The 13,058-nt window shown below is 35.5% G+C and overlaps 1 protein-coding gene across 3 annotated transcripts; it reads right to left on the bottom strand.

Annotated features, from left to right (window-relative positions):
* Positions 1-241: 241 nt before the first annotated feature.
* On the bottom strand, positions 242-3,009 carry LOC106418698 (protein EI24 homolog). 3 transcript variants are annotated; one of them, XM_013859451.3, is made up of 11 exons: positions 2,754-3,009; positions 2,598-2,663; positions 2,198-2,339; positions 2,039-2,091; positions 1,688-1,822; positions 1,536-1,599; positions 1,360-1,445; positions 1,193-1,275; positions 1,019-1,095; positions 796-911; positions 242-688 (listed from the first exon to the last, which is right to left on the bottom strand). In XM_013859451.3, the coding sequence occupies exons 1-11, from the start codon at positions 2,843-2,845 to the stop codon at positions 631-633; spliced, it is 972 nt and encodes a 323-aa protein (XP_013714905.1). In that variant the 5' UTR covers positions 2,846-3,009; the 3' UTR covers positions 242-630. The 3 variants fall into 3 exon arrangements, with proteins under 3 accessions (XP_013714905.1, XP_013714906.1, XP_022566031.1); XM_013859452.3 differs by having other exon boundaries at positions 796-892; positions 2,754-2,997; XM_022710310.2 differs by lacking the exon at positions 2,598-2,663 and having other exon boundaries at positions 2,754-2,997.
* Positions 3,010-13,058: the final 10,049 nt, after the last annotated feature.

The following is a 13,058-nucleotide window of genomic DNA, read 5'->3' as shown; positions in this document are numbered from 1 at the left end:
TCAATAATTCTAAAATAATAATTTTTAAATCATTTGTGAATTTAATTATTTTACATTAAAAATAATCAATAAAATAAAAAATTTGAACATTACTAAAGCTAAATAACTTTCAGTCCATTTTTGAACATTTTTTAAAACACTTCTTTTTAAACACAAACTTCATATTATATACAATTTCTAATGAACAACACAACAATTGTGAGTTTTAACCGTTTTAAATTCATTGGAAAAAAACAAAGAATAAATAAATAACTTGATTTCTCTATTAATTGGTATTTTATGATAGGTTCTAATGTACATTTACAAATACAAATTTAGAGTTATAAATTTAACTAAAATTATAGAAAAACGCCCGGGACAGGCTCTAGTATGAAGTAAAGGAATGAAACGCAGACTTACTTATAATTTGTGGATTATATTTAATTTACAATCAAACTCTACTTCTGACATGACAGTCTTCTTTCATATTCGTTGCTTTGCAGTTTGCAGCATAGTGTCTATCATATGCATTGCTATCAGATAACTATGCGCCAAAGCCAGACCTCTAAATTGCTGAAGCACGACCACTTGAAATCAACGAGACGGCAGTATTGACATAAGACTGAGAGATGCAGTGAAAATGTTTCAGCCTTAGCCGGTCTTCTCATGTTGCAGGGACTCCAACCGGAAGATGGACAACGCCAGCATCCTAGATTACCCAAGGAGATTTATATGCAACATAAAGCTATGAAGCATTACCATCATAGATTAAAAGCTTAAAGTTTCAATAGAAGTTAAAGAGAGAGTTTTGCTTACGAGAGTGTGTTAGCTACATAGAATATTGGAAGCCTCAATAAACCTGCACATTGCCACGTTCCTCTTGGGGCAACGATAGATTTGTCAGGTCCTGACCCTGTAGCAGTTAAAACAAACTGCGTACATTCTGTTAACACTAGTTTACAAGAATATAATGACTGAATCTCTGACACTGAGTTAATGACTGAATCTCTGACACTGAGTTAATGACGCAAAAAGTTACCAATGGAAACAGTATGGCCATAAGCGCTCCGCTGACAAGAGGAGAGAGAAAGAAAATGGCTAACACGCCGGGGCTTCCTGAAACAAAAAAAAAAAAAAAACAAATAAAAGCCAGCTTTCAGTTTTTCAATTTCACTAACGTCGCCAACGGAATAAATCAAGGAGAAAAATTCACCAAAACCAGCAAAGAATGCCCAGTTAGATTCAAAGAACTCGAGCCTTTTCACGAGAGGAATCTCCAAGAAGTTCCACTTATATCTACGATAAGAACACGTATTTAAGTGAGTTTGAAGACACTAGGTAATTCTGTTTATTGACATAAGGTGAGAGAACAGAGCATACTCGTAACAGTAGTAAGCATACATCCATGAAAGAAGTAAGAAATTTAGTATCTTCCCAATGTATGGTATAACGCCAACAACATAAACCTAGTTTGCACAGCCCATTAGGTTAACATACCCGAAGGAAGGAATGATCGTATACATTCAAAGAAGGTTAACAAAGGCAAAATAATTTACCTCCGTAAAGAAAAATGTCAGGAGTAATATCGAATACACCTGCTCTCCTATATCAATCATCACCCTGAAAATTAACAAAAAGGGAATTGGCTTATCACATAAAAATTGTTTCTGCTTTTTGATTTTGAAGAAGTGATTTGGTAGAGAAGTACCCTCCAAAACCAGAAGGTCTTTCAGCATTTGTCATGTTCACTGACGCAGGGACGTCACATTGGCTGAATGTTTCTGCCGACCTTAACTCAGATTTTTCAATTGCCTCAAATCCATACTTTGCAACATCGTTATACCTGAAGTTCACAGCCCAATCAAACGAACTAAACAGTCTAAAGTCTTAACAAACTAAGTTAACGGATTGCTCAGAATAAAATAATGGAAAAGTGAATAAATTTGTTTTCAACAGGCAATACTCACTCCTGTGTCAGTCAACTAAGTCACATGGTAATAATAACAACTCCGAGAAGCAAAAAAATAAGAAAGCAAAGGTAAAGATGCAAGAAGGCTACCAGATGTTACTTAAGATGAAGCTCAGCATATACATAGGATAGAACCAAAATACCTGCAGTGTAATAAAAGTGTTCTTTCCAAGTCAGCTAATTGAAAAAGTTGATACACAACCCGCGACGATAAACTACACTAAATCTAAAAGGTAGCAGTAAACTTACGTAAAATAGCTGCAAAAGACCACCACGTAGAAAGGCATAAGATCCATTATACGAGCAAAAGTCTTGGAACGTGACGGGAGCGCATGGATCAGGTAATATCCACTGAAGGGCTGGATTAACAAACCACTTAAAGACGCCCAAACTAAACCAATTCAAAAAAGAAGGTGTAAGATAAGCTCAGAGTATTGAATCTTAAGACACCATCTGAAGAACTCTCAAGTCAACATCAAAAGAATCTTGGCAAAGAAAAAAGAGAATCTCTTTTAATTAGGTCTCAGCCTGTCCGGCAAGTTGATTGAACTCATCCCAAGATCCAATCTTTTCTTTTCTAGATCATATGTAATCTCGATTTCAAGCCAAACAGGTTAATCAAAACAAAGGTTAAGTAGTTGACATTTACCTTCCTAAGAAAATCAAACCATTCAAAAGAAAACACTGCCCCGTTCGTAATAGGAGCTTTCGCGACCTAATTACCAATCAAAACAATTCGGGAGAAAATATTGTGAGATTAGATGGAAATCTAAGTTTCTCGGGAAACAAAATCAGAGGAACCTACTTGTGACAGAGAATTACAACACGGTGGAGAGAACAAGCTTCTAGGAAACCCTCGAGCCAAAGCAGCATCACCTGCTTCAATTTTGCAGTCATCTGCTATATTATCGGCTTCGCGATTTCAAGTGTCGACGAGCGAACAGGACGAGGGAAGATCAGGATCAGACAAGCAACTCCCTTTACGTTTGTCTTCAAGAAATCGGGAGAAATCTTAGCATGTATCTATCTATCTATTATTATATAAAAAACAATTTTCTCTCTCCACAACGGGCCAAGTCTTTAAGCAGGTGATTATGAGCGCATCACGTGTCCAGTTAACCAAAACGCAGCGCTCGATTTATGGTTATGTTAAGAACTAAAGCCCATTTACGGTAAGTAATAAAAGTTTGTGGGCTTTATGGTTATGTTAAGAACTAAAGTACAAAATGCCATTTTGTCTTCATCGTTTACGTACTGCAATCTAGGATGTGTGTCTTTTTTCCATGTCTGATACCTAAGAAGCTTCTTCTGCATTCTTTCACACCATCAATGGTGTTTCGAGATGGATGACTGAAATCATGATGAAGAATCTTTTTGTTTCCTTTCTCCATTCGCGTCGTTTAGCCATCTACTCAATCAAAACCGTTACAGATTCAGCGCCATTACGGCATTCAAAGTGATTTGTTGTCATTAAGGTCTCAATTAACTTCGTCTCCCCCACTCCTTCTACCATATCACATTTATTGCATCTCCCATTTTCTTCCGGTCGGTGATTCTGGAGCTATAAATAGCTTAGTTTGTCTTCATGAAATTTATCACTTTGTTCCTCACAATCATATTGACACCCAAACCTTTTTGCAGAGTATAGTGGCAAACTTCTCTCTCCATCTTGCTGACTTCAAAGACGATGACCGCAGCACCACCGCCAAACTGCGGCTTCTGGAGTTTTGGAAGGTAGAAATGTGACAAATCCTCTGTTTAACTTGATTTATAAATATATAAATAATAATAAATAATAAAATTATATATTTTTTTGAATTATATATTTTCAAACTTAATATTTTTATAATTCCTTTTTGATTTTTTCAATTTCTTTTTCAAATTTTCTTTTCCAAATTCAAAAAATGTTTTTAAATTTTTTTTTTTAATAACTAATATTTATTTCTTAAATTTTTAAACTACCTTCAAAACCTTATTCTTTAACTCTAAACGACTAAACCTAAAGTATATGTTAGATAATCCTATAGACATAAAAGTATATTTAACCTTCAATAGAACCTCTATTTTGATCATTTTATTTTTTGAATGTTTTTTTATGAAAATAAATTATATTATTAAAACTAATTTAAGATTGAAGTTATAGTTTTATAATCATTTGTACTTCCGAATATCTATCATTTGTACTAATAATAAATGACGAAATTAATTAAGAACCCGGTTTGTTTATTTAAAATTACTATGTGTATGTCCGATTTATGTATGCTTCTGTTCGTCTGATTAGATGTTTGATAATTAATGGATGTCTGATTACTGTATGTCTGATTAATGTATGTCTGATGGCTTATGTCTGTTTATGTTCTATTTTCAGATTTGGTATTGATCCTGAAGTCCACGCTTTTATCAGAGCTACGTGGTAGGGAAACTACCGGTGGCCATGGTTCAGCTGGAAACACGTTCCAGGTAGTAAAAAGGATCAATGGTGGCAAATTTTCATTGTAAGTGTCTCTGACTCTATCGTTTTCATTCTTACATTTTTAATCTTCCAAAGTACAAATCGACTAAACCTCCTATCTTCTTTTGTAGCAACAATACTACTGGGACGAGTAGCACCATGATGAAATCTATCTCCAATGGAAGCTACAAACACAAGTTACTTTTTGTAGTTGAATCAGCCAGAAGAAGCGAGATTGGAAGCAACCTAAATAAATCAGCCAAACAGACTAGGCTATAGTTCTTGCAAATTGGTCGACACATGAAGCAAAAGCAAATATTCAATCCCCAGCTGGATCCCGCACGTCTGCTCCACCAGAGAAGACGATGCACAAGCACGGTGCTGGACCACAGACCTTTGTTAATATTGAGTATAACATGGTAATATTTTCTATCTGATTTTTCTTTTTAACTTTTTTTTTATTTTGACTAACTTTTCTTGCTCTTGCCTTCCTTGCAGATTATTGATGATGGTTTTGAGGAACCACCACCTTGTGAGGAAGACTCTTACACGTAAAGATGGTTCGTGTTCATCGATGAACATGCAGAGGCCGTGGTTCTGGAGGTTGAGGAAACCGTTGAAGAGATGACACATGATGAATCTCCACTTGGGGACAGCCAAACTGCCTCAACTGCTGCTACAACACATTCAAGGCGCTTTCTCCTCAACCAAGAATACATCAAGGTAAGGTCTTCTCACTTAATTCTCATTTTGGTTAATAACGACGACGGTTTTCGTAGTTATTCCGTTGTAAAATAGGGTTTACAACGAATTAACTACGAAAGCCATTTTCTCGTAAAGTAGACGCTCAATTTCGTCGTTATTTACACGTAAATTTACGAAGAATCTGCATGTCTTTCATGGTGAATTCCTCGGTAACCATTTTCAGTTTCCTCGTTAATTAGACGTAAATTAGCTACAAATTTTCTTCGATTCTTTATTTTTTACAAAAACAAAAATATAATCAAATATATTTTTAAATTTATTTCAAAATTCTTAAAAATGTAAATAATATAAATCAATACGAAAATATTTTATAAAAATTTAAGTATCAAATTTATAATACAAAATAAAAAGAAGAAAAAAAAACTAAGGTTGTTGTTGTGGAGCTCGTCGAAGAACTCACGACTCCTCCTCCGCACTTCTTCTTTATCCTCATGTGTGTGTGATGTCTCTGGAATGGGATTTCGTGTCCGCATCTCCGTCAACATGGTCTCCAAATGAGGATTTCCAGCCGCTATAACTTCTAGAAAGCCCTCTACTGAAGTCATACGAGCTGTGAACGCAGACCGCATCGAGTTCATCTCGGAACGCAGCTGAGTGACATTATCACCCCATCTCTGACCATAAGACAATGTCGCTCTTGGGACATCGTTGACGGAACCAATTCGCAACGTACGTCCCTTTTTCTTAGGGACAACCTTAAAAAATAAAGATTAATGTTAGTGATAAAAAATTAGATTAAATGAATAATAATAATTAAGGATTTAAAATTTTTTACTTCCTCGTAAATCTGATCCACTTCAAGTGTGGATAATGTTACCGGTATTCCATCGGGAGACTGCTGGGCCAGCTGGGTTTGGCGGTCTCCAATCCAAGCAACCACCTCGTTGTAGATTTGCTCGGACCTAGATCTACAAATTGCACAGTCTTGTTCTTGTGGGTCCTCCCATAAAGATCCTTAAGAGATGGGATAACTCTCGTCTCTTTGGCCTAAAAATATTTAAGAAGTTAGAATATATTTACAAAAAATTAATTAATTAAAATGTTTTTCATATCCATACGGACACCGGCGTGGGGTTTTTGACCCGTAGTGTGAAGCATCGGCCCGTTGCCCTGCTCATCTTTCGTCTGACGGGAGGCGGAGGAACTGTTGGAGACTTTAATGGACGATGGCAAGTTCCAATAACGGATGAGGCCATCCCACACAGCCGTGGTGAGCTCAGCGGGTTTTCCCTGCTCATAACCCTTCACGATCCAATCATCCTTCCAGTTGGATACGGTGTCCAATAATCGAGCTTTCGCCTTCCCGACAAACGCTTTCTTCACCCTCTCGTTCACCCTTATGGACCAATGATATTTTTGCCGTAAAAAGAAAAAATAGATTAATAATTAGTTTAAAAATAATAAAAAGTCATAATAATAAAAAATAAAGTCTATATAATTAATTAATAGTAACTTACAGCGAAAATTTTGAACCACATTTTTCTGACGTTGTCCGGCGTCAATTCCCAGTTCGGATGAGCATCGTGGAAGTAGCCTTCGATCACCTTGATAGAACCGTCAACCCCAAACCTGAAAAAACAAAAAAAAAATATTTAAATTATTTATTTTTGTTATAAAATAATTGCACAATAAAATAGTAACGTACCACAAAGTTCTGTCTGGTCAGTCGGGGTCTAAGACATGTAAACCTTCTCTTCCTGGCTGAGCGAGAAGGTCCTCGACAGTGTACATAGCATAAGGATCACTCGGTGGCACCAACAAATCGGGATGAATCCCGGCCGCCATCGTAGGAGGTGTCTCCTCTGGAACATGATCATGATGCGCGGGTAGTGCATTAAACCAAGGAACCGGTGGCAGAACATACAGAGGAACCAGTGGTGCATCAAAAGGAGGCGACTGAGAGACTCTCTGAGAAGACTAAGAGTCGGGGACAGTCTCCGGAAATGAAGAACCGGGAGCTGAAGAAGATGATGCGCTTGTACGACTACCAGGCTCACTAAACATCTCTCTGAAATGTGGTGTAAGCTTGTTCTTTCGAACCATCTGAAAAAAAAAATTAATTGTCATTATTAACCATATAAAACATATAAATAGATTATTAATTAACATTTAAAAAACATCATCCTATATTATCAACAAATTCCATAAACCTATCTACAAATTCCATAAACCTATCTACAAATTTCCTACACTAACCACCTAATCAACACTAATTACCCTAAACTAACAACCTAAGCTAAATTAGAGAGGAAGTAGAGAGGAGTACCTTGCTATGAGGAGGAGAGGAAGTGACTACGAAATGAGAAGTGATATGGTTCAGGTATATATAGAGACTTATATTTCGTCGTAAAACCCTCGTAAATTTACGAGGAATTAGCAAGGTCCGCGTTTTCTTTTTATGTTTCGTCGTAAAGCCCACACAAATTTACGAAGAATTAGCAAGGCCCGTGTTTTTCTTTACGAGGTCTTTTCGAGGAAATTCCAAGGCCCGTTTTTTATTTTACGACAATTTTACGAGGAACATCTGTAAATCCCTATAAGCCGAAACCCCAAATCCCAAGGCCCGTGTTATTAAATTTTCTCGTAAAATCCTCGTTCATTAACGAGAAAATAACAATGCACGTATATTTGTTACGAGGAAATAACAAGGCCCACGTTTTCTTTTTACGAGTATTTTACGACGAAGTGTTTTTTTGTTATCAATTCCAAATAGCATTTGAAACTGATAAGAACTGTTCTGGCGACCGTGCACTCCCTTCAGGTTTTTTTAAACTATCGATTAGTTTTTTTTGCGCAAGTTTAGAATGGGAGGGGTGTGCTTATTTATAGAAGTAGTTGTCATTGTAAAATCCTCATTAACTAACGAGAAAATAACAAGGCACGTGTTTTTGTTACGAGGAAATAACAAGGCCCATGTTTTTGTTACGAGGAAATAACAAGGCCCGTGTTTCTGTTACGAGAAAATAACAAGGCCCGTGTTTTATATGTAACTCGGAAGACAATCCGAATATCGGAACGGAAACTTGTCCATTGCTTTCTATATGTAATTCGTTTCTTGAGCAAATATTTGGTAAGTCCAACCTCGATTTTTTGATGTCTTTTGTCTTCCCTGGGACATTCAATATTGTATTCACGATGTTCTCATAAAAAATTCTTCTCTATATGCATCACATCGAGGTTGTGGTGCAAAAGAAGATCCTTCCGATATGGAAACTCCCAAAATATACTCTTCTTGTGCCAATTGTGCTGAACTCCATAAAAATCAGGCATATTACCGGGAACATGCCAATTACCACCACAACAAACTGTTTCTTGAGCTTCGTAGTAATCGATTTGCGCTTCAATTTCTTCTCCAGTTAAATATGGACGATGAGTGTCTCTCACAACCCTTTTGTGCCTAAACAATTTCTTTTTTCTTCGGTACGGATGGCTAATGGGAAGAAATCAACGGTGACGATCGAACCAACTTGTCTTCCTAACATTTTTCAGTTGAAACACATATGTCATTCCATTACAATATGGACAAGATAATCTCCCATGTGTAGTCCATCCAGACAGCATCTCATAGGCATGATAGTCACTTATGGTCCACAAAAGCATCGCTCGCATCATATAATTTGTCTTCGTTTAGCAATCATACGTCCTCACCTCTGTTGACCACAAATCTTTCGACTCTTTTATCAGTGGTTGTAGAAAAACATCCAGACACCTTTTTGGATGTTTCGGACAAGGTATTAATATGGTCAAGAATAAAAACTCCCATTGCATGCACATCTCCGGTGGCAGGTTGTATGGCGTAAGAAAGACTGGCCACAATGAATATTGTCTCCCTGACATTCCAAAATTGACTAAATCCATCTGTGCAGAATCTAAGATACACATTTTGGCTATTGCTAGCGAATTCTGGATGTACTTTGTTAAAATGTTTCCAAGCTCTTGCATCTGATGGATGAGTTATCTCACCATCCGTCTGAGTATGCTCGGCATATGATCTCATCCCTCCAGCAGTCTGCTCAGATTGGTACAATCTTTTCAATATGTCTGTAATTGGTAGGTACCACATCCTTTGGTACGGTACCATATTACGTCCTCGTCCTTGCGGTTTGAATCGTGGCTTCTTGCAGAATCGACATTCTTCTAACTTCTCATCATCTCCCTAGTAGATCATGCAATTGTCGATGCAAACGTTTATCATCTCTGAAGGCAACCCAAGACTATAAACCAGTTTCTGAATCCCATAATAAGAATCAACAGACACATTGTCTTCCGGCAAATACTCTTTAAATAAGTCTACCCATGCATCCATGCAACTTTCAGGTAGATTGTGATCAGTTTTAATATTCATCATTCTAGCAGCCAACGACAATTTAGAGAGACCTTCTCTACAACCACTGTAAATTGGCTGATTCACAACATCTAACATTTCATAAAACTTTTTTGCATCTATATTAGGTTCTTCAACTTCATCATGAGCTACAAATGCATCAGCTACCATATCATGAACCCTATCACAATCTATCATTTGATCCTCCTGATAGTAACTATGTTCATTATGCAAATGATCAACCGGTTCATCCTGAAAATTGCTATTACTACTACTAGCTTCATTCCCATAATTATAACTTTCTCCATGTTGAAACCAGATATAGTAATGTGCGTGAAACCTCTATTTATTAAATGCTTCCATACATTTTCACGAGTTGCCAATTTTGAATTGTTGCATTTCCGACAAGGACATAACATCTTACTGCTTTCCTGGGCGAGCTGTGTAGAATCTGCTTGATGCATAAATGTCTCCAGCCCTTCGAGATATTCTTTCGCCACTCTCCCGTTAGCATCTATGTGCGTATACATCCACCTCCGAAGCTCGATAATATTTCCATCACCCGACATTTTTTTTCACGTTTTTAGTTTTTTTTTTGGTGTGTTTGAAGTGAAACACAAACGACATATTTATAGGAAATTTACAAAACTGGTAGGTGAAATTTTACTAGAAATTTACGAGGAAATATAATTAGTCAGCCTACAAAAAACGTGGTACAACTAAAAGGTTGGTGCACTCGAGATATCGACGGTAAATTCACGTTAAATATTTCGTCGTAAAGTCTTCGTTATATTTACATCTACTTTACGAGGAACAATATTTCCTCGTAAAGAGCACGTCAATTTGAGATGTTTTTACGACGAATATTTATTGTCAAGTTGTTTTACGACGAAATTACGTTGATTTGTTTTTTTCCTCGTAAAAAGGACGTAATTTTACGAGGACCTTTTTTCCTCGTTAATTTCATCGTTAAAATTGTGTTTTCTTGTAGTGAATATCTCTGGGATTTGTTGTTTGTTTATTTTTTCTGATCATTGTTTATTTCATTCTTTGCTTTTTCAGTGTGGGTAGACACGCAAAGTAACCATGGGCGGAAGGCACATGGTATAAGAGGGGGGGGGGCAGATGCCCCCATTAAAATTTTCAAATTTCATGTAAAACTTAGACAAATTGTTGTAATGCCCCCATCATTATTTGCAATTATGCCTCCAGTCTTTTGAGACTTAACATAAAAGCAGAGTAAATTTAATGTAAACACATGCTAAATAGTATTTGTAGAAAGCCATATATGCAAATTACTTTTTCCTTTAATTTTTTACGTGAACTCTTGTATTTTAACTAATCTAACCTTCTAAACCTATATGATTTTTTTTGTTCACAAAACCTATATGAATTTGTTTCTTAATTACCCAAAATGTCTCCTAGACTTTTAACTATGCAACTACCACTTTGTCACACTCTTAAAAAATATCATTCTTAACTATAGTTTACAGTTTTTACTTTACATGTTCTATTAATTTTTATTATTTTAATGTAGCAAATTTTAAAAATTGAGTTTTATTTATTTATGAAAAGATAAACTAATAAAATGTATCATAAACATATTTTAAATACTAATGTTCCAAAGATATTGTTATCCAAACTTATATAATAAATAATATTATTATTTATTTAAATAATTATTTATAATTATATACTTTGTCCCCACTAAAAATAATTTCTAGATCCGCCACTGAAAGGAACCATATGGACTTGACAGTTTCACTCTACTCCAAAAGAGAATGTCCCTGTCACACTGAAGTATAGCTCGGACATGGAGATGCGCGTTTGTGGCTTGGAGAACATCACTGTGGAACTCAAGGCTTATCTGAATTCCTTCAAGTCTGACTTTAAGCAAGACATGGCTGCAACAAGAGACACACTCAACATGATCCTGCAAGCTCTCCAGCCTCAAGCTCCTGATCGTACTGCCTCAACTGCACCATCAAGTCAGCCTCCTGCTCCAGCTCAAGCTCAAGATCCTGCTCCTGCTCAACCACAGCATGAACATCTGACCCCACTGACCAATCCGATTTAGATGATGTTTTTGGTAGGTTTGTAGGTTTAGATGGTGTAAAGAGATACTTGGTTTGTAGGTTTAGATGATGTTTTTGGTTTCCAAAAACAAATATCATGTAATTTGTATTTCTATTTGAACCTCTTTTGTGTTATTATGATCTCTTTTGTGTACTATATATTATGCAAAACAAATTTTCAATTTCAAGTTTATTATTTAAATTTCAGTATGTTTTTTTTTTAAATCGTTTGACTAGTTTGCTACAAAAAAATTTGTATCAAAAGGTTTAAGACAAATTGCCATAAAATGCAGTCAATCAAATTCGTGGCAAGTAGCTACAAACACCATCGTCACAATTTCGTTGCAATTTGCTACAAATCATTTTGTGATAGAATCATGGCAATCGTAGCAATTTGCCTAGAAAATCATGTGTCAAACCGTGGCAAGATTTGCTACGAAATCGTCATGTAAAAATGTAGCTCCTTGATCCGATTTTGCTATGATTTTTCTTTTTGATACGATGCTATAGCTACGATCCAATTATCGGAGCATTTCGTGGGAAGTCGGCCATGCAATTATGAAAATCAGTCCGTAGCCATGAAATCTGACTGTAGCTATAGAGATTTTTTTCTACTAGTGATTCCTCAAAAGTCATATATTTTTCTTTATTTTATTTATGTACTATTTTTTTTCTAGTTCTATACCTTTTTCTTAAAAGATAGATTTTCGGAACTTATCATATATTTAGTATTTATAACAATTTTGATCAACTAAAAGTGTTTTTTTATTCATAGTTTTTATTTATTACATATTCTAATTTAAATAGATTTTAAAACTATTAATATATGATATCATATATTTTTTTAACATCAAAAAGCTGTTATAACACTCAAACTAGAGGTGATCTAAAACGAAATAGAACAACCAACGGAAACTAGATTTATATGAAAAATTTGGGCGGTTTTAGCTAAAAAATCTGCTATCTTGGTGTGAATCTTTGGTACATAAATGATGTTAAAATCTTGAAACCAGCCTTAAATAACTGTTAGCTCTGATATCCGTCTTATAATTTCATAGTAAAAGTATAATAATATTTAAATGGTATAGCTATTTTTTGTTTGTGGTGAGAAAGGTGAAAAAAATGAAAACAATTATTTTGGTTATTCATTTCTTTCATTTTTTTAATTGGTGCTTATTTCTAATGGATATTAAGATCTTAGTTATTGAAAAAAAAAAAACTTTGTTACTTCGTAAATTTTTCAATAATAAATGAACAGTAAAAAAAAAGAAAAAGATATAAGAAATGGAGAAACCACGAATCCACTATTAAGCCGTGCTAAAACGTTTGTAAACCTTATATTTTTCATACTTATCTTAGAGCAAGATACAAAAACCTCTGTTTTGACTCTGTCCGAACATACCCAATCTGAAAAAGTGTAAACTACCAACTATAAATTACAATTCATTTTGCCTGAGACTCTCCCAGCATCCGCCGACTTTTCTTGTTGGTTTT

The sequence above is a fragment of the Brassica napus genome, chromosome C9, assembly GCF_020379485.1.
Source record: "Brassica napus cultivar Da-Ae chromosome C9, Da-Ae, whole genome shotgun sequence".
Taxonomy (NCBI): Eukaryota; Viridiplantae; Streptophyta; class Magnoliopsida; order Brassicales; family Brassicaceae; genus Brassica; species Brassica napus.
Note: the sequence above shows the minus strand (reverse complement) of the source record. Positions and strands in the feature narration are given on the sequence as shown.

Bases quoted from the DNA above. Each gene is read 5' to 3' on its own strand.
- LOC106418698 (XM_013859451.3), bottom strand. From the start codon at position 2,845: ATGACTGCAAAATTGAAGCAGGTGATGCTGCTTTGGCTCGAGGGTTTC. The intron at 2,092-2,197 runs GTAAGTTTACTG...ATTACACTGCAG, and splicing joins GTCTTTTGCAGCTATTTTAC to GTATTTTGGTTCTATCCTAT. The intron at 1,600-1,687 runs GTACTTCTCTAC...GTTAATTTTCAG, and splicing joins AGACCTTCTGGTTTTGGAGG to GGTGATGATTGATATAGGAG.